The sequence below is a fragment of the Phoxinus phoxinus genome (assembly GCF_949152265.1).
Source record: "Phoxinus phoxinus genome assembly, chromosome: 4".
NCBI classification, from domain to species: Eukaryota; Metazoa; Chordata; class Actinopteri; order Cypriniformes; family Leuciscidae; genus Phoxinus; species Phoxinus phoxinus.
In genome coordinates, this window is record NC_136879.1 from 40280429 (window position 1) to 40305723 (window position 25295).

Genomic DNA, 25295 nt, shown 5'->3' on the forward strand with positions numbered 1-25295 from the left:
GCCAGTTACAGCGCCACCTATGGTCCGATCTCCATGAAACTCTGCATGCTTCCTCACCATGTTCTGACACATATGCTCATCAATTTTGGTGAAGTTCTGAATTTTCATATGGGATTTATAGGCTTTTTAGTGTATTTTGCCACGCCCCTTTTCTAAATGACCCTGTTATAGCCACCCAAATGCAAAAGTTCAACTTTTTTTTTCGATATTTATTGATCTAGAGAGTCCAGAGAAATGTCCTAGACTGGTTTGGTTCCGATCTGGTGAAAAACCTAGGACTAGTTTGCAAAAGTAGGTTTCGGACAAAATTCGACATAGCAGAAAATTTTTCTGGCCTAAATCGAAATTGGAGATAGCCATTTTGTCCGCCTTGAGCCAGGGATCACAGTGGTGTGAGACACTTGAGTCTAGGACAAACGGACTCTAGGAGTTATGGGCGATGTAGTACTTTTGCACTAAATCTGTAGCTGTAGCACAACGTAAAATTTGTTTGCGCGGTATTTGAGAACGGTTTGACGAATCAACACGAATTCCATAACTTTTTGTCGGTACAGTGTGGAGATGATACGATTCGATTTTGGTGAAAATCGGACAAACGGTCTAGGAGGAGTTCGACAAAGTAGGTTTTGACTGAAAATCAAGATGGCGGACAGGAAGTTCGGCCAAATATGGCAAACTTGGTATCTATGTTCTCAGCGTGACCCAGCGAATCTATTGAGACCAGTGGCATTTCAATAGGCAGATGTATTCAAAGGTTATTAGTCTTTTTGGAAATGTTGTTATAACTTTTGACCACAAGGTGGCGCTGTTTCGAAACTTCTCACGCTCCTTCAGGGCATCGTGCTGATGACCCATACCATGTTTCGTAACAATCCATTCATGCGTTCTTAAAATACAGCATTTTAGCACAAAATTCAAAATGGCCGACAGCCAAAATGGCCGACATGGTAAAATTGGATATCAGTCGACTCAGCATGTTGGCCTGAATCTAACGAGACCAATTTGATGATTTTTGGGCAAACTGTTCAGAAGTTATAAGCAAAAATAGCCATTTTTCATATCTCCGGACCAGTAGGTGGCGCTGCGCCGAAACGCAGCATGTAGCCTCAAGTCATGCTTGTGATGACATGTGGCAAATTTGGTCTGAATCCAACAAAGCGTTGCGGAGATACAGCCTTACGTCTGTTTTCGCAAGCGCTACGTAAAATTTGTTTGTGGGTTTTTTCGAAAATTGCTAAGCGAATCAACTTGAATTCCATAACTTTTTGTCGGCATGGTCTGTAGATGATCTGATTCAATTTTCATGGAAATTGGAGCAACGGCCTAGGAGGAGTTCGAAAAAGTAGCTTTTTCGGAAAATTCAAAATGGCGGAAAACTTTTCATGGCGCAAAATGACGTCATTTGGTGCAATCGAATCGTCACGAGGTCAGGAATCAGAGGAAAAAAGAATTTTGTTTCTAGCCCTTGTGGTTCAAAAGTTATTAGAATAAACATGAGTGAAACTTTGGACAGTTGGTGGCGCTAGAGGGAATGACTTAGACACACCAAAATTGGTGTATTTAATGTTGGGACTGTCCTCTATCCGAATGTCAAACCATTACAACTTTCCCGCGATCGGTTCTATGGGCTGCCATAGACTCCCAGAGCGGAAGAAGAAGAAGAATTATTTTTGGTACGGGAACAGATACAATAGGTGCCCGCACCTTCAGTGCTTGGCCCCTAAATAATAAGGGAACCTTTTTGCCATTTATAGTGCCACCTATGGTCCGATCTGCATGAAACTCGGCACGCTTGTTCACCATGTCATGACACATATGCTCAGCGATTTTCGTGATGTTCTGAGTTTTTGTTTAGGATTTATAGGCTTTTGACTGTATTTTGCCCCGCCCATTTTCCAAATGACCCTGTTATAGCCAACCAAATGCAAAAATTCTACTTTTTTTCAAAAACTATTGATCGAGAGAGTCCAGAGAAATGTCCTAGACTGGTTTGGCTCCGGTCGGGCGAAAAACCAGGGACTAGTTTGCAAAAGTAGGTTTTGGACAAAATTCGACATAGCAGAAATTTTTTCTGGCCTAAATCGAAATCGGAGATGGCCATTTTGTCCGCCTTGAGCCAAGGATTCCAACGATTTGGGGCACTTGATCCTGGGACAAACGGTCTAAGAGCTATGATCAATTTTGAACTTTTGGTTGCTGTAGCGCCACCTATGGGCCATTCGGGGTCATACTCTGATAGGTTGTCCCCAAATTGAGGCCTACCATCTGGCCAGGTTTCACGTCTCTAGGCCTTACGGTTTGGCCTGCACGATGCGTTTTACGAATCCTTAATTACAATAGGGTTTCAGCATTTCATGCTTGAACCCCTAATAAGATTGAAGGCTTTTTGCCAGTTACAGTGCCACCTATGGTCCGATCTCCATGAAACTCTGCATGCTTCCTCACCATGTTCTGACACATATGCTCATCAATTTTGGTGAAGTTCTGAATTTTCATATGGGATTTATAGGCTTTTTAGTGTATTTTGCCACGCCCCTTTTCTAAATGACCCTGTTACAGCCACCCAAATGCAAAAGTTCAACTTTTTTTTCGATATTTATTGATCTAGAGAGTCCAGAGAAATGTCCTAGACTGGTTTGGTTCCGATCTGGTGAAAAACCTAGGACTAGTTTGCAAAAGTAGGTTTCGGACAAAATTCGACATAGCAGAAAATTTTTCTGGCCTAAATCGAAATTGGAGATAGCCATTTTGTCCGCCTTGAGCCAGGGATCACAGTGGTGTGAGACACTTGAGTCTAGGACAAACGGACTCTAGGAGTTATGGGCGATGTAGTACTTTTGCACTAAATCTGTAGCTGTAGCACAACGTAAAATTTGTTTGCGCGGTATTTGAGAACGGTTTGACGAATCAACACGAATTCCATAACTTTTTGTCGGTACAGTGTGGAGATGATACGATTCGATTTTGGTGAAAATCGGACAAACGGTCTAGGAGGAGTTCGACAAAGTAGGTTTTGACTGAAAATCAAGATGGCGGACAGGAAGTTCGGCCAAATATGGCAAACTTGGTATCTATGTTCTCAGCGTGACCCAGCGAATCTATTGAGACCAGTGGCATTTCAATAGGCAGATGTATTCAAAGGTTATTAGTCTTTTTGGAAATGTTGTTATAACTTTTGACCACAAGGTGGCGCTGTTTCGAAACTTCTCACGCTCCTTCAGGGCATCGTGCTGATGACCCATACCATGTTTCGTAACAATCCATTCATGCGTTCTTAAAATACAGCATTTTAGCACAAAATTCAAAATGGCCGACAGCCAAAATGGCCGACATGGTAAAATTGGATATCAGTCGACTCAGCATGTTGGCCTGAATCTAACGAGACCAATTTGATGATTTTTGGGCAAACTGTTCAGAAGTTATAAGCAAAAATAGCCATTTTTCATATCTCCGGACCAGTAGGTGGCGCTGCGCCGAAACGCAGCATGTAGCCTCAAGTCATGCTTGTGATGACATGTGGCAAATTTGGTCTGAATCCAACAAAGCGTTGCGGAGATACAGCCTTACGTCTGTTTTCGCAAGCGCTACGTAAAATTTGTTTGTGGGTTTTTTCGAAAATTGCTAAGCGAATCAACTTGAATTCCATAACTTTTTGTCGGCATGGTCTGTAGATGATCTGATTCAATTTTCATGGAAATTGGAGCAACGGCCTAGGAGGAGTTCGAAAAAGTAGCTTTTTCGGAAAATTCAAAATGGCGGAAAACTTTTCATGGCGCAAAATGACGTCATTTGGTGCAATCGAATCGTCACGAGGTCAGGAATCAGAGGAAAAAAGAATTTTGTTTCTAGCCCTTGTGGTTCAAAAGTTATTAGAATAAACATGAGTGAAACTTTGGACAGTTGGTGGCGCTAGAGGGAATGACTTAGACACACCAAAATTGGTGTATTTAATGTTGGGACTGTCCTCTATCCGAATGTCAAACCATTACAACTTTCCCGCGATCGGTTCTATGGGCTGCCATAGACTCCCAGAGCGGAAGAAGAAGAAGAATTATTTTTGGTACGGGAACAGATACAATAGGTGCCCGCACCTTCAGTGCTTGGCCCCTAAATAATAAGGGAACCTTTTTGCCATTTATAGTGCCACCTATGGTCCGATCTGCATGAAACTCGGCACGCTTGTTCACCATGTCATGACACATATGCTCAGCGATTTTCGTGATGTTCTGAGTTTTTGTTTAGGATTTATAGGCTTTTGACTGTATTTTGCCCCGCCCATTTTCCAAATGACCCTGTTATAGCCAACCAAATGCAAAAATTCTACTTTTTTTCAAAAACTATTGATCGAGAGAGTCCAGAGAAATGTCCTAGACTGGTTTGGCTCCGGTCGGGCGAAAAACCAGGGACTAGTTTGCAAAAGTAGGTTTTGGACAAAATTCGACATAGCAGAAATTTTTTCTGGCCTAAATCGAAATCGGAGATGGCCATTTTGTCCGCCTTGAGCCAAGGATTCCAACGATTTGGGGCACTTGATCCTGGGACAAACGGTCTAAGAGCTATGATCAATTTTGAACTTTTGGTTGCTGTAGCGCCACCTATGGGCCATTCGGGGTCATACTCTGATAGGTTGTCCCCAAATTGAGGCCTACCATCTGGCCAGGTTTCACGTCTCTAGGCCTTACGGTTTGGCCTGCACGATGCGTTTTACGAATCCTTAATTACAATAGGGTTTCAGCATTTCATGCTTGAACCCCTAATAAGATTGAAGGCTTTTTGCCAGTTACAGTGCCACCTATGGTCCGATCTCCATGAAACTCTGCATGCTTCCTCACCATGTTCTGACACATATGCTCATCAATTTTGGTGAAGTTCTGAATTTTCATATGGGATTTATAGGCTTTTTAGTGTATTTTGCCACGCCCCTTTTCTAAATGACCCTGTTACAGCCACCCAAATGCAAAAGTTCAACTTTTTTTTCGATATTTATTGATCTAGAGAGTCCAGAGAAATGTCCTAGACTGGTTTGGTTCCGATCTGGTGAAAAACCTAGGACTAGTTTGCAAAAGTAGGTTTCGGACAAAATTCGACATAGCAGAAAATTTTTCTGGCCTAAATCGAAATTGGAGATAGCCATTTTGTCCGCCTTGAGCCAGGGATCACAGTGGTGTGAGACACTTGAGTCTAGGACAAACGGACTCTAGGAGTTATGGGCGATGTAGTACTTTTGCACTAAATCTGTAGCTGTAGCACAACGTAAAATTTGTTTGCGCGGTATTTGAGAACGGTTTGACGAATCAACACGAATTCCATAACTTTTTGTCGGTACAGTGTGGAGATGATACGATTCGATTTTGGTGAAAATCGGACAAACGGTCTAGGAGGAGTTCGACAAAGTAGGTTTTGACTGAAAATCAAGATGGCGGACAGGAAGTTCGGCCAAATATGGCAAACTTGGTATCTATGTTCTCAGCGTGACCCAGCGAATCTATTGAGACCAGTGGCATTTCAATAGGCAGATGTATTCAAAGGTTATTAGTCTTTTTGGAAATGTTGTTATAACTTTTGACCACAAGGTGGCGCTGTTTCGAAACTTCTCACGCTCCTTCAGGGCATCGTGCTGATGACCCATACCATGTTTCGTAACAATCCATTCATGCGTTCTTAAAATACAGCATTTTAGCACAAAATTCAAAATGGCCGACAGCCAAAATGGCCGACATGGTAAAATTGGATATCAGTCGACTCAGCATGTTGGCCTGAATCTAACGAGACCAATTTGATGATTTTTGGGCAAACTGTTCAGAAGTTATAAGCAAAAATAGCCATTTTTCATATCTCCGGACCAGTAGGTGGCGCTGCGCCGAAACGCAGCATGTAGCCTCAAGTCATGCTTGTGATGACATGTGGCAAATTTGGTCTGAATCCAACAAAGCGTTGCGGAGATACAGCCTTACGTCTGTTTTCGCAAGCGCTACGTAAAATTTGTTTGTGGGTTTTTTCGAAAATTGCTAAGCGAATCAACTTGAATTCCATAACTTTTTGTCGGCATGGTCTGTAGATGATCTGATTCAATTTTCATGGAAATTGGAGCAACGGCCTAGGAGGAGTTCGAAAAAGTAGCTTTTTCGGAAAATTCAAAATGGCGGAAAACTTTTCATGGCGCAAAATGACGTCATTGGGTGCAATCGAATCGTCACGAGGTCAGGAATCAGAGGAAAAAAGAATTTTGTTTCTAGCCCTTGTGGTTCAAAAGTTATTAGAATAAACATGAGTGAAACTTTGGACAGTTGGTGGCGCTAGAGGGAATGACTTAGACACACCAAAATTGGTGTATTTAATGTTGGGACTGTCCTCTATCCGAATGTCAAACCATTACAACTTTCCCGCGATCGGTTCTATGGGCTGCCATAGACTCCCAGAGCGGAAGAAGAAGAAGAATTATTTTTGGTACGGGAACAGATACAATAGGTGCCCGCACCTTCAGTGCTTGGCCCCTAAATAATAAGGGAACCTTTTTGCCATTTATAGTGCCACCTATGGTCCGATCTGCATGAAACTCGGCACGCTTGTTCACCATGTCATGACACATATGCTCAGCGATTTTCGTGATGTTCTGAGTTTTTGTTTAGGATTTATAGGCTTTTGACTGTATTTTGCCCCGCCCATTTTCCAAATGACCCTGTTATAGCCAACCAAATGCAAAAATTCTACTTTTTTTCAAAAACTATTGATCGAGAGAGTCCAGAGAAATGTCCTAGACTGGTTTGGCTCCGGTCGGGCGAAAAACCAGGGACTAGTTTGCAAAAGTAGGTTTTGGACAAAATTCGACATAGCAGAAATTTTTTCTGGCCTAAATCGAAATCGGAGATGGCCATTTTGTCCGCCTTGAGCCAAGGATTCCAACGATTTGGGGCACTTGATCCTGGGACAAACGGTCTAAGAGCTATGATCAATTTTGAACTTTTGGTTGCTGTAGCGCCACCTATGGGCCATTCGGGGTCATACTCTGATAGGTTGTCCCCAAATTGAGGCCTACCATCTGGCCAGGTTTCACGTCTCTAGGCCTTACGGTTTGGCCTGCACGATGCGTTTTACGAATCCTTAATTACAATAGGGTTTCAGCATTTCATGCTTGAACCCCTAATAAGATTGAAGGCTTTTTGCCAGTTACAGCGCCACCTATGGTCCGATCTCCATGAAACTCTGCATGCTTCCTCACCATGTTCTGACACATATGCTCATCAATTTTGGTGAAGTTCTGAATTTTCATATGGGATTTATAGGCTTTTTAGTGTATTTTGCCACGCCCCTTTTCTAAATGACCCTGTTACAGCCACCCAAATGCAAAAGTTCAACTTTTTTTTCGATATTTATTGATCTAGAGAGTCCAGAGAAATGTCCTAGACTGGTTTGGTTCCGATCTGGTGAAAAACCTAGGACTAGTTTGCAAAAGTAGGTTTCGGACAAAATTCGACATAGCAGAAAATTTTTCTGGCCTAAATCGAAATTGGAGATAGCCATTTTGTCCGCCTTGAGCCAGGGATCACAGTGGTGTGAGACACTTGAGTCTAGGACAAACGGACTCTAGGAGTTATGGGCGATGTAGTACTTTTGCACTAAATCTGTAGCTGTAGCACAACGTAAAATTTGTTTGCGCGGTATTTGAGAACGGTTTGACGAATCAACACGAATTCCATAACTTTTTGTCGGTACAGTGTGGAGATGATACGATTCGATTTTGGTGAAAATCGGACAAACGGTCTAGGAGGAGTTCGACAAAGTAGGTTTTGACTGAAAATCAAGATGGCGGACAGGAAGTTCGGCCAAATATGGCAAACTTGGTATCTATGTTCTCAGCGTGACCCAGCGAATCTATTGAGACCAGTGGCATTTCAATAGGCAGATGTATTCAAAGGTTATTAGTCTTTTTGGAAATGTTGTTATAACTTTTGACCACAAGGTGGCGCTGTTTCGAAACTTCTCACGCTCCTTCAGGGCATCGTGCTGATGACCCATACCATGTTTCGTAACAATCCATTCATGCGTTCTTAAAATACAGCATTTTAGCACAAAATTCAAAATGGCCGACAGCCAAAATGGCCGACATGGTAAAATTGGATATCAGTCGACTCAGCATGTTGGCCTGAATCTAACGAGACCAATTTGATGATTTTTGGGCAAACTGTTCAGAAGTTATAAGCAAAAATAGCCATTTTTCATATCTCCGGACCAGTAGGTGGCGCTGCGCCGAAACGCAGCATGTAGCCTCAAGTCATGCTTGTGATGACATGTGGCAAATTTGGTCTGAATCCAACAAAGCGTTGCGGAGATACAGCCTTACGTCTGTTTTCGCAAGCGCTACGTAAAATTTGTTTGTGGGTTTTTTCGAAAATTGCTAAGCGAATCAACTTGAATTCCATAACTTTTTGTCGGCATGGTCTGTAGATGATCTGATTCAATTTTCATGGAAATTGGAGCAACGGCCTAGGAGGAGTTCGAAAAAGTAGCTTTTTCGGAAAATTCAAAATGGCGGAAAACTTTTCATGGCGCAAAATGACGTCATTGGGTGCAATCGAATCGTCACGAGGTCAGGAATCAGAGGAAAAAAGAATTTTGTTTCTAGCCCTTGTGGTTCAAAAGTTATTAGAATAAACATGAGTGAAACTTTGGACAGTTGGTGGCGCTAGAGGGAATGACTTAGACACACCAAAATTGGTGTATTTAATGTTGGGACTGTCCTCTATCCGAATGTCAAACCATTACAACTTTCCCGCGATCGGTTCTATGGGCTGCCATAGACTCCCAGAGCGGAAGAAGAAGAAGAATTATTTTTGGTACGGGAACAGATACAATAGGTGCCCGCACCTTCAGTGCTTGGCCCCTAAAAAAGAAGAATAAGAACGGGAACAGATACAATAGGTGCCCGCACCTTCAGTGCTTGGCCCCTAAATATAGCTGCAAGCAGCCATTACGGGGCCAAGCGCAAGCAAGACGACAAGACATGCCAAAGTGGCTGGGAGTGTGAGACCAACTGCAGCAAGGATCAATTGAAGACATTTAAAGATGAATTTTGGCAAAATGGTTGAAAAATCACATACAATAACTAAAAATATGATTATCACCTTCGACCAATAGGTGGCGCAGTTACGAAACTGATGTGATGTGGTCAGAGTGAAGTGACAATGACACATACAAAGTTTGGTGTCAATATGTCGAGGCATTGCATATATAAAGCCTGAATAGTCATTTTGGCATCATGCCTCAATTTTGCCACTGCGGTATACAAAAACGGTTTCGTCTATCGACACGAAATCCATAACTTTTACTCGGCACCGTCTGGAGATGACACGATCCGATTTTGGTGAAAATCGGACGTTCGGTCTAGGAGGAGTTCGAAAAAGTAGGTTTTAAAAGAAAATAAAGATGGCGGACAGGAAGTTTGACTGACTACACCAAAATTGGTATCTATGTTTTCAGCATAACCCAAGGAATCTATTGAGATCAGTGTCATTACTATAGGCAAATTTATTCAAAAGTTATTAGCATTTTTGGAAATTTCATTATAACTTTTGACCTAAAGGTGGCGCTGTCTCATAATCTTTTGAGTACCTTTAGGGCGTTGTACTGATGACCCATACTGAGTTTCGTAACGATACGTTCATGCATTCATAAAATACAGCATTTTAGCACATAATTCAAAATGGCCGACAGCCAAAATGGCCGATATGGACAAATTGGATATCAGTCAACTCAAAATGACGCCCTGAATCTATCGAGACCACTTTTATGATTTTTGGACAAACCGTTCAGAAGTTATAAGCAAAAATAGCCTTTTTTCATATCTCCGGACCAGTAGGTGGCGCTGCGCCGAAACGGAGCATGTAGCCTCAGGTCACGCTTGTGATGACATGTAGGAAGTTTGGTTTGAATACGATTAAGCGTTGCGGAGATACAGCCTTACGTCTGTTTTCGCAAGCGCTACGTAAAATTTGCTTGTGGGTTTTTTCGAAAATTGCTAAGCGAATCAACTTGAATTCCATAACTTTTTGTCGGCATGGTCTGTAGATGATCTGATTCAATTTTCATGGAAATTGGAGCAACGGCCTAGGAGGAGTTCGAAAAAGTAGCTTTTTCGGAAAATTCAAAATGGCGGAAAACTTTTCATGGCGCAAAATGACGTCATTGGGTGCAATCGAATCGTCACGAGGTCAGGAATCAGAGGAAAAAAAGAATTTTGTTTCTAGCCCTTGTGGTTCAAAAGTTATTAGAATAAACATGAGTGAAACTTTGGACAGTTGGTGGCGCTAGAGGGAATGACTTAGACACACCAAAATTGGTGTATTTAATGTTGGGACTGTCCTCTATCCGAATGTCAAACCATTACAACTTTCCCGCGATCGGTTCTATGGGCTGCCATAGACTCCCAGAGCGGAAGAAGAAGAAGAATTATTTTTGGTACGGGAACAGATACAATAGGTGCCCGCACCTTCAGTGCTTGGCCCCTAAAAAGAAGAAATATAGCTGCAAGCAGCAATCACCGGGGCCAAGCGCAAGCAAGACGACAAGACATGCCAAAGTGGCTGGGAGTGTGAGACCCACTGCAGCAAGGAGCAATTAAAGACATTTGAAGATGAATTTTGGCAAAATGGTTGAAAAATCACATACAATAACTAAAAATATGATTATCACTTTCGACCAATAGGTGGCGCAGTTACGAAACTGATGTGATGTGGTCAGAGTGAAGTGACAATGACACATACAAAGTTTGGTGTCAATATGTCAAGGCATTGCAGATATAAAGCCTGAATAGTCATTTTGGCATCATGCCTCAACTTTGCCACTGCGGTATACGAAAACGGTTTTGTCTATCGACACGAAATCCATAACTTTTACTCGGCACAGTCTGGAGATGACACGATCCGATTTTGGTGAAAATCGGACGTTCGGTCTAGGAGGAGTTCGAAAAAGTAGGTTTTAAAAGAAAATAAAGATGGCGGACAGGAACTTTGATTGACTATGGCAAAATTGGTATCTATGTTTTCAGCATAACCCAAGGAATCTATTGAGATCAGTGTCATTACTATAGGCAAATTTATTCAAAAGTTATTAGCATTTTTGGAAATTTCATTATAACTTTTGACCAAAAGGTGGCGCTGTCTCATAAATTTTTGAGTACTTTTAGGGCGTTGTACTGATGACCCATACTGAGTTTCGTAACGATACGTTCATGCGTTCATAAAATACAGCATTTTAGCACATAATTCAAAATGGCCGACAGCCAAAATGGCCGATATGGGAAAATTGGATATCAGTCGACTCAGCACGATGCCCTGAATCTAACGAGACCACTTTTGTGATTTTTGGACAAACCGTTCAGAAGTTATAAGCAAAAATATAAATTCTTCATATCTCCGGACCAGTAGGTGGCGCTGCGCCGAAACGCAGCATGTAGCCTCAGGTCATGCTTGTGATGACATGTACCAAATTTGGTCTGAATCCGATAAAGCGTTGTGGAGATACGGCCTTACGTCTGTTTTTGCAAGCGCTACGTAAAATTTATTTGCGCGGTATTCGAGAACGGTAATTCGAATCAACTTGAATTCCATAACTTTTTGTCGTCATGGTCTGGAGTTGATCTGGTTCAATTTTCGTGAAATTCGGAGCAACGGCCTAGGAGGAGTTCGAAAAAGTAGGTTTTTTGGAAAATTCAAAATGGCGGGAAAACTATTATGACGGAAAATGACGTCATAGGGTGCAATCGAATCGTCGTGAGCTCAGGAATCAGAGGAAAAAAGAATTTTGTTGATAGGCCTTACGGTTCAAAAGTTATTAGCATACAATTTCTGAAACTTTGGACAGGTGGTGGCGCTAGAGGGAATGAGTTAGAAACACCAAAATTGGTGTATTTGATGTTGGGAATGTCCTCTGTCAGAATGTCAAACCAAAACAACTTTCCCGCATACGCTTCTATGGGCTGCCATAGACGCCCAGTCGGAAGAAAAAGAAGAAGAAGAAGAACCGGAACAGATACAATAGGTGCCCGCACCTTCAGTGCTTGGCCCCTAATAAGAACGGGAACAGATACAATAGGTGCCCGCACCTTCAGTGCTTGGCCCCTAAATATAGCTGCAAGCAGCAATCACCGGGGCCAAGCGCAAGCAAGACGACAAGACATGCCAAAGTGGCTGGGAGTGTGAGACCCACTGCAGCAAGGAGCAATTAAAGACATTTGAAGATGAATTTTGGCAAAATGGTTGAAAAATCACATACAATAACTAAAAATATGATTATCACTTTCGACCAATAGGTGGCGCAGTTACGAAACTGATGTGATGTGGTCAGAGTGAAGTGACAATGACACATACAAAGTTTGGTGTCAATATGTCAAGGCATTGCAGATATAAAGCCTGAATAGTCATTTTGGCATCATGCCTCAACTTTGCCACTGCGGTATACGAAAACGGTTTTGTCTATCGACACGAAATCCATAACTTTTACTCGGCACAGTCTGGAGATGACACGATCCGATTTTGGTGAAAATCGGACGTTCGGTCTAGGAGGAGTTCGAAAAAGTAGGTTTTAAAAGAAAATAAAGATGGCGGACAGGAACTTTGATTGACTATGGCAAAATTGGTATCTATGTTTTCAGCATAACCCAAGGAATCTATTGAGATCAGTGTCATTACTATAGGCAAATTTATTCAAAAGTTATTAGCATTTTTGGAAATTTCATTATAACTTTTGACCAAAAGGTGGCGCTGTCTCATAAATTTTTGAGTACTTTTAGGGCGTTGTACTGATGACCCATACTGAGTTTCGTAACGATACGTTCATGCGTTCATAAAATACAGCATTTTAGCACATAATTCAAAATGGCCGACAGCCAAAATGGCCGATATGGGAAAATTGGATATCAGTCGACTCAGCACGATGCCCTGAATCTAACGAGACCACTTTTGTGATTTTTGGACAAACCGTTCAGAAGTTATAAGCAAAAACATACATTCTTCATATCTCCGGACCAGTAGGTGGCGCTGCGCCGAAACGCAGCATGTAGCCTCAGGTCATGCTTGTGATGACATGCACCAAATTTGGTCTGAATCCGATAAAGCGTTGTGGAGATACGGCCTTACGTCTGTTTTCGCAAGCGCTACGTAAATTTTATTTGCGCGGTATTCGAGAACGGTAATTCGAATCAACTTGAATTCCATAACTTTTGGTCGTCAAGGTCTGGAGATGATCTGGTTCATTTTTCGTGAAATTCGGAGGAACGGCCTAGGAGGAGTTCGAAAAAGTAGGTTTTTCGGAAAATTCAAAATGGCGGGAAAACTATTATGACGGAAAATGACATCATAGGGTGCAGTCGAATCGTCATGAGCTCAGGAATCAGAGGAAAAAAGAATTTTGTTTCTAGCCCTTGTGGTTCAAAAGTTATTAGCATAAACATGAGTGAAACTTTGGACAGCTGGTGGCGCTAGAGGGAATGAGTTGGAGACTCCAAATTTGCTATGGTGATAGTTCAGGCTGTCCTCTATCACTGTGCCAATTTGTATAAGTTTCCCGCAAACGGTTCTATAGGCTGCCATAGACGCCCAGTCGGAAGAAAAAGAAAAAGAAAAAGAAGAATAGCTGCAAGCAGCAATCACCGGGGCCAAGCGCAAGCAAGACGACAAGACATGCCAAAGTGGCTGGGAGTGTGAGACCCACTGCAGCAAGGAGCAATTAAAGACATTTGAAGATGAATTTTGGCAAAATGGTTGAAAAATCACATACAATAACTAAAAATATGATTATCACTTTCGACCAATAGGTGGCGCAGTTACGAAACTGATGTGATGTGGTCAGAGTGAAGTGACAATGACACATACAAAGTTTGGTGTCAATATGTCAAGGCATTGCAGATATAAAGCCTGAATAGTCATTTTGGCATCATGCCTCAACTTTGCCACTGCGGTATACGAAAACGGTTTTGTCTATCGACACGAAATCCATAACTTTTACTCGGCACAGTCTGGAGATGACACGATCCGATTTTGGTGAAAATCGGACGTTCGGTCTAGGAGGAGTTCGAAAAAGTAGGTTTTAAAAGAAAATAAAGATGGCGGACAGGAACTTTGATTGACTATGGCAAAATTGGTATCTATGTTTTCAGCATAACCCAAGGAATCTATTGAGATCAGTGTCATTACTATAGGCAAATTTATTCAAAAGTTATTAGCATTTTTGGAAATTTCATTATAACTTTTGACCAAAAGGTGGCGCTGTCTCATAAATTTTTGAGTACTTTTAGGGCGTTGTACTGATGACCCATACTGAGTTTCGTAACGATACGTTCATGCGTTCATAAAATACAGCATTTTAGCACATAATTCAAAATGGCCGACAGCCAAAATGGCCGATATGGGAAAATTGGATATCAGTCGACTCAGCACGATGCCCTGAATCTAACGAGACCACTTTTGTGATTTTTGGACAAACCGTTCAGAAGTTATAAGCAAAAATATAAATTCTTCATATCTCCGGACCAGTAGGTGGCGCTGCGCCGAAACGCAGCATGTAGCCTCAGGTCATGCTTGTGATGACATGTACCAAATTTGGTCTGAATCCGATAAAGCGTTGTGGAGATACGGCCTTACGTCTGTTTTTGCAAGCGCTACGTAAAATTTATTTGCGCGGTATTCGAGAACGGTAATTCGAATCAACTTGAATTCCATAACTTTTTGTCGTCATGGTCTGGAGTTGATCTGGTTCAATTTTCGTGAAATTCGGAGCAACGGCCTAGGAGGAGTTCGAAAAAGTAGGTTTTTTGGAAAATTCAAAATGGCGGGAAAACTATTATGACGGAAAATGACGTCATAGGGTGCAATCGAATTATCGTGAGCTCAGGAATCAGAGGAAAAAAATTTTTTGATTCTAGCCCTTACGGTTCAAAAGTTATCAGCATAGACATGAGTGAAACTTTGGACTGTTGGTGGCGCTAGAGGGAATGAGTTGGAGACACCAAAATTGGTGTATTTAATGTTGGGACTGTCCTCTATCAGAATGTCAAATAAAATCAACTTTCCCGCAAGCGGTTCATAGGGCTGCCATAGACTTCAATGGCGGAAGAAGAAGAAGAAACGGAAGAATAAATATAGCTGCAAGCAGCAATCACCGGGGCCAAGCGCAAGCAAGACGACAAGACATGCCAAAGTGGCTGGGAGTGTGAGACCCACTGCAGCAAGGAGCAATTAAAGACATTTGAAGATGAATTTTGGCAAAATGGTTGAAAAATCACATACAATAACTAAAAATATGATTATCACTTTCGACCAATAGGTGGCGCAGTTACGAAACTGATGTGATGTGGTCAGAGTGAAGTGACAATGACACATACAAAGTTTGGTGTCAATATGTCAAGGCATTGCAGATATAAAGCCTGAATAGTCATTTTGGCATCATGCCTCAACTTTGCCACTGCGGTATACGAAAACGGTTTTGTCTATCGACACGAAATCCATAACTTTTACTCGGCACAGTCTGGAGATGACACGATCCGATTTTGGTGAAAATCGGACGTTCGGTCTAGGAGGAGTTCGAAAAAGTAGGTTTTAAAAGAAAATAAAGATGGCGGACAGGAACTTTGATTGACTATGGCAAAATTGGTATCTATGTTTTCAGCATAACCCAAGGAATCTATTGAGATCAGTGTCATTACTATAGGCAAATTTATTCAAAAGTTATTAGCATTTTTGGAAATTTCATTATAACTTTTGACCAAAAGGTGGCGCTGTCTCATAAATTTTTGAGTACTTTTAGGGCGTTGTACTGATGACCCATACTGAGTTTCGTAACGATACGTTCATGCGTTCATAAAATACAGCATTTTAGCACATAATTCAAAATGGCCGACAGCCAAAATGGCCGATATGGGAAAATTGGATATCAGTCGACTCAGCACGATGCCCTGAATCTAACGAGACCACTTTTGTGATTTTTGGACAAACCGTTCAGAAGTTATAAGCAAAAATATAAATTCTTCATATCTCCGGACCAGTAGGTGGCGCTGCGCCGAAACGCAGCATGTAGCCTCAGGTCATGCTTGTGATGACATGTACCAAATTTGGTCTGAATCCGATAAAGCGTTGTGGAGATACGGCCTTACGTCTGTTTTTGCAAGCGCTACGTAAAATTTATTTGCGCGGTATTCGAGAACGGTAATACGAATCAACTTGAATTCCATAACTTTTTGTCGTCATGGTCTGGAGTTGATCTGGTTCAATTTTCGTGAAATTCGGAGCAACGGCCTAGGAGGAGTTCGAAAAAGTAGGTTTTTTGGAAAATTCAAAATGGCGGGAAAACTATTATGACGGAAAATGACGTCATAGGGTGCAATCGAATCGTCGTGAGCTCAGGAATCAGAGGAAAAAAGAATTTTGTTGATAGGCCTTACGGTTCAAAAGTTATTAGCATACAATTTCTGAAACTTTGGACAGGTGGTGGCGCTAGAGGGAATGAGTTAGAAACACCAAAATTGGTGTATTTGATGTTGGGAATGTCCTCTATCAGAATGTCAAACCAAAACAACTTTCCCGCATACGCTTCTATGGGCTGTCATAGACGCCCAGTCGGAAGAAGAAAAAGAAGAATAAGAACGGGAACAGATACAATAGGTGCCCGCACCTTCAGTGCTTGGCCCCTAATAAGAACGGGAACAGATACAATAGGTGCCCGCACCTTCAGTGCTTGGCCCCTAATAAGAACCGGAACAGATACAATAGGTGCCCGCACCTTCAGTGCTTGGCCCCTAATAAGAACGGGAACAGATACAATAGGTGCCCGCACCTTCAGTGCTTGGCCCCTAATAAGAACCGGAACAGATACAATAGGTGCCCGCACCTTCAGTGCTTGGCCCCTAAATAAGAACCGGAACAGATACAATAGGTGCCCGCACCTTCAGTGCTTGGCCCCTAATGACAATTTCACTGACAATGTGTGATTTTGTGAGTAAAGGTTATCTACAGATCCAATACTTCAAATAAACAACGATATTTATATAAAGCAAATGTATAGTGAAAAAAACTTGTGTTATGTGACATTAGTTTTATGGAAGTTTTTTTTTAGTTGTAACTTTCTTAATTGTCATTTAGCTGTCACTTTCATTTCAATGTATACATGACAGATTTGTTTTATGTCATTTATTTCTAAATTCAGAAATGTATATGAAAGAATGTTATGACAAATTGTCATGCATCTCTCATACAATTATCTTGGAACGTCTGACTGCTATCGGGATTGCTCACAATGCACTAGTCTGGTTCAGGTCATATCTCACCTGTAGTATCTCAGCAGCCATATCACCCTGTAGCCCAAGACTGGTTTCCCACTGAAGCTAAGCGGGGCTGAGCCTGGTTAGTACCTGAATGGGAGACCTCCTGGGAAAACCAGGTTGCTGCTGGTAGAGGTGTTAGTGAGACCAGCAGGGGGCGCTCACCCTGTGGTCTGTGTGGGTCCTAATGCCCCAGTGTAGTGACGGGGACACTATACTGCCAAAAGAGCGCCGTCTTTCGGATGAGACGTTAAAACCGAGGTCCTGACTCTCTGTGGTCATTAAAAATCCCAGGATGTCCTTCGAAAAAGAGTAGGGGTGTAACCCCGGCATCCTGGCCAAATTAGCCCCTTGGCCTCTGTCTATCATGGCCTCCTAATCATCCCCATATACTGATTGGCTTCATCACTGTCTCCTCTCCACCAGTAAGCTGGTGTGTGGTGGGCGTTCTTGCGCAATATGGCTGCCGTCGCATCATCCAAGTGGATGCTGCACATTGGTGGTGGTTGAGGAGATTCCCCCCTTCTATGTAAAGCGCTTTGAGGTCTCAGATAAAGCGCTATATAAATGTAACAAATTATTATTATCTACATAATAGAAAACAGTTCATTCAGGGGAAAAATGTCACATCAAAATTTACAACACTCACCCATGGTGTTCCTCAGGGCTCAGTGCTGGGACCACTGCTTTTTATCATCTATATATTACCTCTAGGCAACATTTTCCGTTCCTTTGGGATTCATTTTCATTGTTACGCTGATGATACACAATTATATCTCTCCACAACACCTAACACCTCTCTTCCCCCCTCCGCTCTCACCTCCTGTCTGCAAGCTATCAACAACTGGATGTCAACCAATCTTCTCAAACTCAATGGAAGTAAAAGTGAGGTTCTCCTCATTGGTTCAAAGGCCACACTCTCCAAAAGTCAACCGTTTACTATGTCAGTTCATGGTTCTCCTAGACTCCGCCCTTCCCTCTCCCAACACAGTACACAGGTCCTTGTTCATGCCCTGATCACATCCCGCATTGACTACTGCAACGCCCTCCTCATTGGCTCCACAAGTAAACTTCTCCATCGTCTCCAGTCCATTCAGAACTCGGCAGCTGGGATTATCACCTGCACCAGATCAACTGACCACATTACACCACTTCTTATTCAGCTCCACTGGCTTCCTGTTTTTCACCGGATTAATTACAAAATTCTGCTGCTTACCTTCAAAGCCCTCCATGACCTTGCCCCCTCATACCTCTCAGACCTGCTTCTTCCCTATAATCCTTCTCGAACACTTCGTTCCTCCACGGCTGAAATTTTAACTGTACCAACATTCAGACTTAGCACCATGGGGGCTAGAGCCTACAGCCGCTCTGCCCCACGTCTCTGGAACTCTCTCCCACTTCACATTCGCCAATTGGACTCTCTCCATCAATTCAAATCACAACTTAAAACACATCTGTTTAGATTAGCTTATCCTACATAAATTGTATCATTCCAATTCAACTTACTGGACTTAATGGTTTTTAGCATCAAGATCGTACATATTCATTTGATTGTACTATTGATATTATTGTTGGGCTTGTATTAATGTCTTGTTTATTTTTTCTGTAAGGTGTCCTTGGGTGTCTTGAAAGGCGCCATCAAATAAAATTTATTATTATTATTATTATTATTATAAACTCGGTATAATAAATGTTCTAAAACTTTTCTATAATTCGATCCACTGCTCGGTCTGAATGAAAATTCAAATTATAAATACTGAGGTCCCAAATCTGAGCTCGCTAAAGTTTCACAGATCTACATATGTGCATTTTCAGATATTGGAAGGCCAAACAATTGCAGGGCTGCCAACTCTCACTCATTGACCGTGAGACTCCCGAAATAGACACTTTTCACACACGCTCTCACGCCACACATCCATTTTCTCACGCATAGAAAAGAGGACACCGGCAGACAAGACAGAGCAGTTTACTTCTGATATAAAACAAATGATCAGCTCTCAGATTATGTCAATTTAATTACGAAATGCAAACAATGAATGCCGTTTTGGCGCTTGTAAATGTGACGTGATCTCTGTAGCAGCGCCTCAGTTTAATCGGCACGTGACCGATCATCTTTTACTCTTCTTTACAAGTAAATAAACCCGAATGAACAATAGGCGTGACCTTTCCGGTCAACGTACGCTAAGCTACTGTCGAATCACAACACAGGAACCGCTGGCACAATCAGAACTCGTTACGTATTTCTGAAGGAGGGACTTCATAGAACAAGGAAGTCATCAGCCCGTTATTAGGAAAGTGAAAACAGCGGTATACAGATAAGGGACTGTTCGTTATTTATTTAAGGGGCCACCGGAGGAGTTTTGAGATCTATAGTCAAAAAAGACTTTACCCTCCCTTCGCCAGCAATAAATTTTTCTATGACCCTCCAAAATGATTGTGAAAAAAGGCATGACCCTCCCCGATCATTTATTGATTACTTCTGTACTGGTTTGCGCTTGGCAAAGATGTTCAGATATCTCTATGTTCCTGCACACCCGCCTTTTTCAAACTGGCGCAGCGCTGACTCGCGGTAGAAACTGCATGATTTGTTAAACATGAGGATTATCCGTCTGGCATCGCCGCTCACTCTAACGTTAACCTAGATAATTGTTCGCTGTTCTTAGGCGCATAACCAAGTGTGTGTGCGGAGTGTGTAGCGCACTGCATGACATGGAGGCGCTGATGCGATTTGCATTTTCTTATCAACAGTGGAAACAACTTAAAATACTCTATTTCTGGCCATACAGAAAAGAATAATGCATCAGTCGCAATACTTTTATTTGTGTAAACTCACAATAACAAGAAAACGTTTTGCTTTCATAAAATAAAATAAAACAATCAGGGCGCGCTTTCATGGTCTCCGTGAACTGTAGCGCGTAAAAAAGAAAAAAGAAAAAAAAGCAGAAACATATCGTAGGCTATATAGCATACTAGCCTCAAATATATGAAAAAATATCTATATAAAGCTTGATATGTCCACTTTTAAATGAAAAAAATCAAATCGAAAGCAAATATCATTTGATTATGTAGGCTAATCCGTAGGCCTATAAGATGCATTTCTCTTAAAGGCGCACTTTACAGCGGAGATGTATGGAGACATGTTTGCAGCGGACACTGATTTAGAAAAAAAGAGTTTATTAATAAACAATTAAAATGCATCGTTATTTTTAAATACATATTTATTATCATTAGCCTGCTTTTGCGTCAAGATTATACATGCGCTTGAGCGCAGAATGGGCTATATCCCTCCATGCAGTATTTAAGCAGAAATTAACGTGCGACTAGTCAAATATTTAGTATATGGCAACAATACATTTACTATATTTGACATTATTTAATTAGTAAGTATCCAGCTCTTTACATTACATTTTTTGAGTTAACAATTAGGCTAGTTAATGAACTAATAAAATAATAGAACAAGTTAAGATGCTAACTATAATTCTATTTAGCATGACTTGTTCCACCACGCAAATGACTGTTTTTAAGGTGACAATCTGTTTTCACATCTTCCCATTTGAAGATTTACTGTATCTTGAAGATTGTTGTATTGTGTTGTATCTTCTGTTATAAAGATTGACATTTCGTTAATTAAAAAAATGAGCACATACGGTTGTTAAAATGTTCTGTTAGATGTTCTGTGTTTACTAGGCTACTTTTTGAATTGTGTATAATAATATATCTAATGAAGATATATTAAAAAAAATCTTATATATTATATATAAAACATAGCCTAGGCTATATAAAATAAAAAAGGTCCTCATTGGTTCATTTTGCCTGGGGCCCCCACTCAGTGTTGGTTCGCCTCTGTCTTGCGATGAATAAGGGGCTGTTTACACCTGGCCACTTCATGTGTGTTCTGTGATGGGATAGCTATCCGATCGTGAAAAGACCAGGTATAAATGCCCTCCGAAACGCATTCGAGACGGATTTGAATCCGATCGCTCAAACCACTTCAGGGGAGGTCTGGACCACATTCCCGACAAAACTGGACATGTGTAAATGCATCTGGTTGTGGAAACCACATATGTAAATTGTACTCCCAAAAAATGCAATAAAATAAAAATAAACGTGAGAGCGTGGCTATATGTTATAGGCTATATGTCATGTTATAGCCAGACATGACGACGCTACTGCAGCGCATCACTGCAGATGAGCCAACGTGCAAACTATTTGAAGAATTGAAGATAGGATTTAAAATCCGTTTTGCAAAAACGCATTTATGCGACCACACCAGGTGTAGGCTAAATGGAATCGTTTTGATAAATCAGATAGCTATCCGATCTGAGAAAACGCATGAAGTGGCCAGGTGTAAACAGCCCCAATGTAGCACGCGTCATTTGTGTTTGTTTTCAGACATGATAGCCTAAAAGTCGTTTTATACTTGTGCTTATGCGATATCACAATTTTTGATCGTGGATGATGTAATATCTCCACGATCTGCTTTTGAAGAAATATGGTAGCCTATCGTGCTACAGCGCACATTCTATCAACTGCAGTTCTGGCGCCTCAGTCCCTGTAAACTCGACGTAGGCTACATATCACATGCAGCGGTAGAGTTACACTCACTGGACACTGCTTGTGATTCGCAATCACAAAAGTTTATTATTTGCTCGTGGTAAACATTTCATTGGCGTTCTGTTCTGACATGATGCACATTTTCTGAGCGTGTGCGCACTGTCAAACAGCGCCAAACTGGACTTGATCTTTCGCGTCTGATTTTTGTTGGGTCAGACCCATCTGCTAGCTATGGGGGGACCGAGACTGAGAGAGCTACATGGAAAAATATGCACAAAACAAGCCACTTTGAAAGTTTGTTGTTTTCATGAATACAAAAGTTGGGTGACCCTCCCCCTAGACTAAAAAAAGTTGGATGATCCTCCCCTCAACAAAGAATAAAAAGGCATGACCCTCCCCTATTTTCCTCCGGTGGCCCATTCCATAAATACCGAACGGTCCCTAAGTACATTTTGTGAAAAATACTGTGTTTTTTTACACGGGAAACATAAACACATGTTATATTGCACACTGTAAACACAATCAAAGCTTCAAAAACACAGGAAAAACGGGACCTTTAACTAATTTGCGGGCATCAGGGAGCCGCTATCAATATGCGGGAGACTCCCAGAACTTCCAGGACACTTGGGTCTGAAATACTTCCACACCGCTGACATGGCTATTCTGTAAGTTAGCTAAACTCTCATACTCATGCGACTATAATTGGCTACTACTGTTATCACGTGACAGGCTGCACCGCTTAACTGGATGTCGCAGCAAGGGAAATGCTAATATTCAAGGCGATGGTTTAAGCTCGATTTTCTCATGGTTTGTGTTGGATAGATATCGGATCATGTTTTTTTTCATCCCTCAGATCTCCAATCTAGTGTTTCTGGGCCAGTATCGGCACGTTACCGATGACGTTGATCGGATCGGGACATCCCTAGCTATTTGACACCAATAAAACGATTTAATATGCCAATTTACAGAAGATCCCGGGCATCACCATAATGAATGAGCTGAAAACAGGAACTTTCAAAGACAAAGAGGCTTTTCAGCAGCAGTTAAACATGATGACTCTGTAGTTTTTAAATGCAGATTGGGTAAAAACACAGTGATCACAGTTCACACCTGCAGTGAAGCCCCTCCCACAACAATTCACCAATAAATACTGGGAATATTCCCATCATCCTACAAGAGAAGGACAAACTCCAGGAGTAGCAGCTGAAATCTGTGTGACTGTTAAAGATGGAGTTTATTAAAGAGGAGATTGAAGACATGAGGGATCCAGAACCATCCAGAATAAAACATGAAGATACTGAGGAACAAATAGGTTGGTGTCCATTCTTGATTCTTCATTGTTGACTGCTTTGGTAGATGTGAATTGATAAGCAGTATATGGATAATCAATGATGGAGATATACATCTGAATGATCATATATAGCAAACATATTTTAACTATATTAACAAGTGAGTGACAGAACAAAACGTGGAAGATCTGGTACCTGATCTCTGTTGCTTTTGTCTATTAATTAAGTGATGGAGAAAAATTATGTCAAGTTGGAAGAATGTTTGGAACCAATTAATTAATATAATTTGTTTCTTACTATGGTAGTCAATGGGTGGTGAGATCTGCTTGGTTACAAACATTTTTCCAAATATCTTCCTTTGTGTTCAGCAGAACAAACAAAATCATACAGACTTGAGGGTGAGTAAATGATGACATACTTTTTATTTTCAGGTGAACTATCTCTTTAAATCAGGATTTACTTGAACTGATTCTGTATTTCTGTGTCTTTTAGACCAGGTGAGCGTGAAAGAGCAAAGACAAGAACTGAATGAAGTGAAGGAGGAACATCGCAACTTTAAAACTCAAAGAACAAAAGCCAAAAAGCTGCACACCTGCACTCAGTGTGGAAAGAGTTTCACACAGAAAGGAGACCTTAACATACACATGAGAATTCACACTGGAGAGAAACCATATACATGCACTCAGTGTGGAAAGAGTTTCAGAGCTTCATCCACATTCAAGTTTCATCTGCGCATTCACTCTGGAGAAAAGCCATATAACTGTGATCAGTGTGGTAAAGGTTTTATTTCATCATCAAAACTAAAAATACACCTGAAAGTTCATTCAGACGAGAAGCCTTATGTGTGTTCTCTCTGTGGAAAGAGTTTTTCACGACTGGACCATTTTAGACTGCACCAGAAAACACATAATGAAGTGAGAGATTATATGTGCTTTGACTGTGGGAAGAGCTTTACTAGAGCTGAGAATCTGAAACGGCACCAAATAACTCACACTGGAGAAAAACCTTACAAGTGCTCATATTGTGACAAGAGTTTCGCTCGGTCTGGATCTCTGAAATCACACGAGCGAGTTCATACTGGAGAGAAGCCGTATCACTGTACTCAGTGTGAGAAGAGTTTCACCAAATCAAGTAATCTAGGGACTCATATTAGAAAGCATTGTTCTGTGTCACAGTGAGCAAATGTTTTATGAGATTCACATTAAGTAAATGTGTAGGTAGTTAACTAATAAACTACTGTTTCTGTGAATGCCACACAATGTTTTTTTTATTTTTTATTATTTTTTTATTATTGAATTATTAGATTGAATGCTTACTCAAAGAAATATCACAATTAAAAGAGGCTGCAAACAAATGTAAGAAAAAATGTAAGAAAAAAATACAACAATCAGTTATTTTTCAACACATGAAGCAATTTCTTCAATTTTAGTGTTTTTTTAAAGCTTTTGTTACATAAAACCTGTAATTTCTTAAATAGATTTATTTAAAAGTACACATTTCTCTGCAACATATAAGTTGTATATAAGCTCTGTAAAATAATAAATAAAATGACAATTTCACTGACAATGTGTGATTTTGTGAGTAAAGGTTTTCTACAGATCCAATACTTCAAATAAACAATGAGATTTATATAAAGCAAATGTATAGTGAAAAAAACTTGTGTTATGTGACATTAGTTTTATGGAAGTTTTTTTTTAGTTGTAACTTTCTTAAAGGTGGGGTATGTGATTTGCAAAACGGCCGGTAGATTTTGAAAATACACAACTCAAATGGTCCTACCTTCTTTCCTTTGACTCCACCCATTCAAAGAACATGGACCAATCAATGGTACGACCGATTGATTGACGCACTTACTGTCCAATAATTCTAGGTGGTCTTGGAAATGATTGGCTGGTGTTTTTCGAGTCCTGCCCGTTCCACAGATTATTAAATTGCTTAATTTTTATTTCAGTGCTTCTAACTCAGTGGCTGTAAGTGGGTTAGGAATAGGATTTTAAGTGATTTTGAAAAAATGGCCAAAAAAGAGAATTACATACCCCACCTTTAATTGTCATTTAGCTGTCACTTTCATTTCAATGTATACATGACAGATTTTTTTTATATGTTGTTGTGGCAAAAATTCATCAAACAAACATCACTGCGTA

At 41.0% G+C, this 25295-nt stretch overlaps 2 protein-coding genes across 2 annotated transcripts in view; one reads left to right on the forward strand and one right to left on the reverse strand.

The window, feature by feature from the left end:
• Positions 1-25295, reverse strand: part of LOC306997106 (uncharacterized protein) — a 417445-nt gene that overhangs the window by 185242 nt on the left and 206908 nt on the right. The window lies entirely within an intron of this gene.
• LOC306997120 (uncharacterized protein) lies at positions 22716-24715 on the forward strand. The gene is made up of 2 exons (XM_079610235.1): positions 22716-23174; positions 23644-24715. The coding sequence occupies exons 1-2, from the start codon at positions 23090-23092 to the stop codon at positions 24327-24329; spliced, it is 771 nt and encodes a 256-aa protein (XP_079466361.1). The 5' UTR covers positions 22716-23089; the 3' UTR covers positions 24330-24715.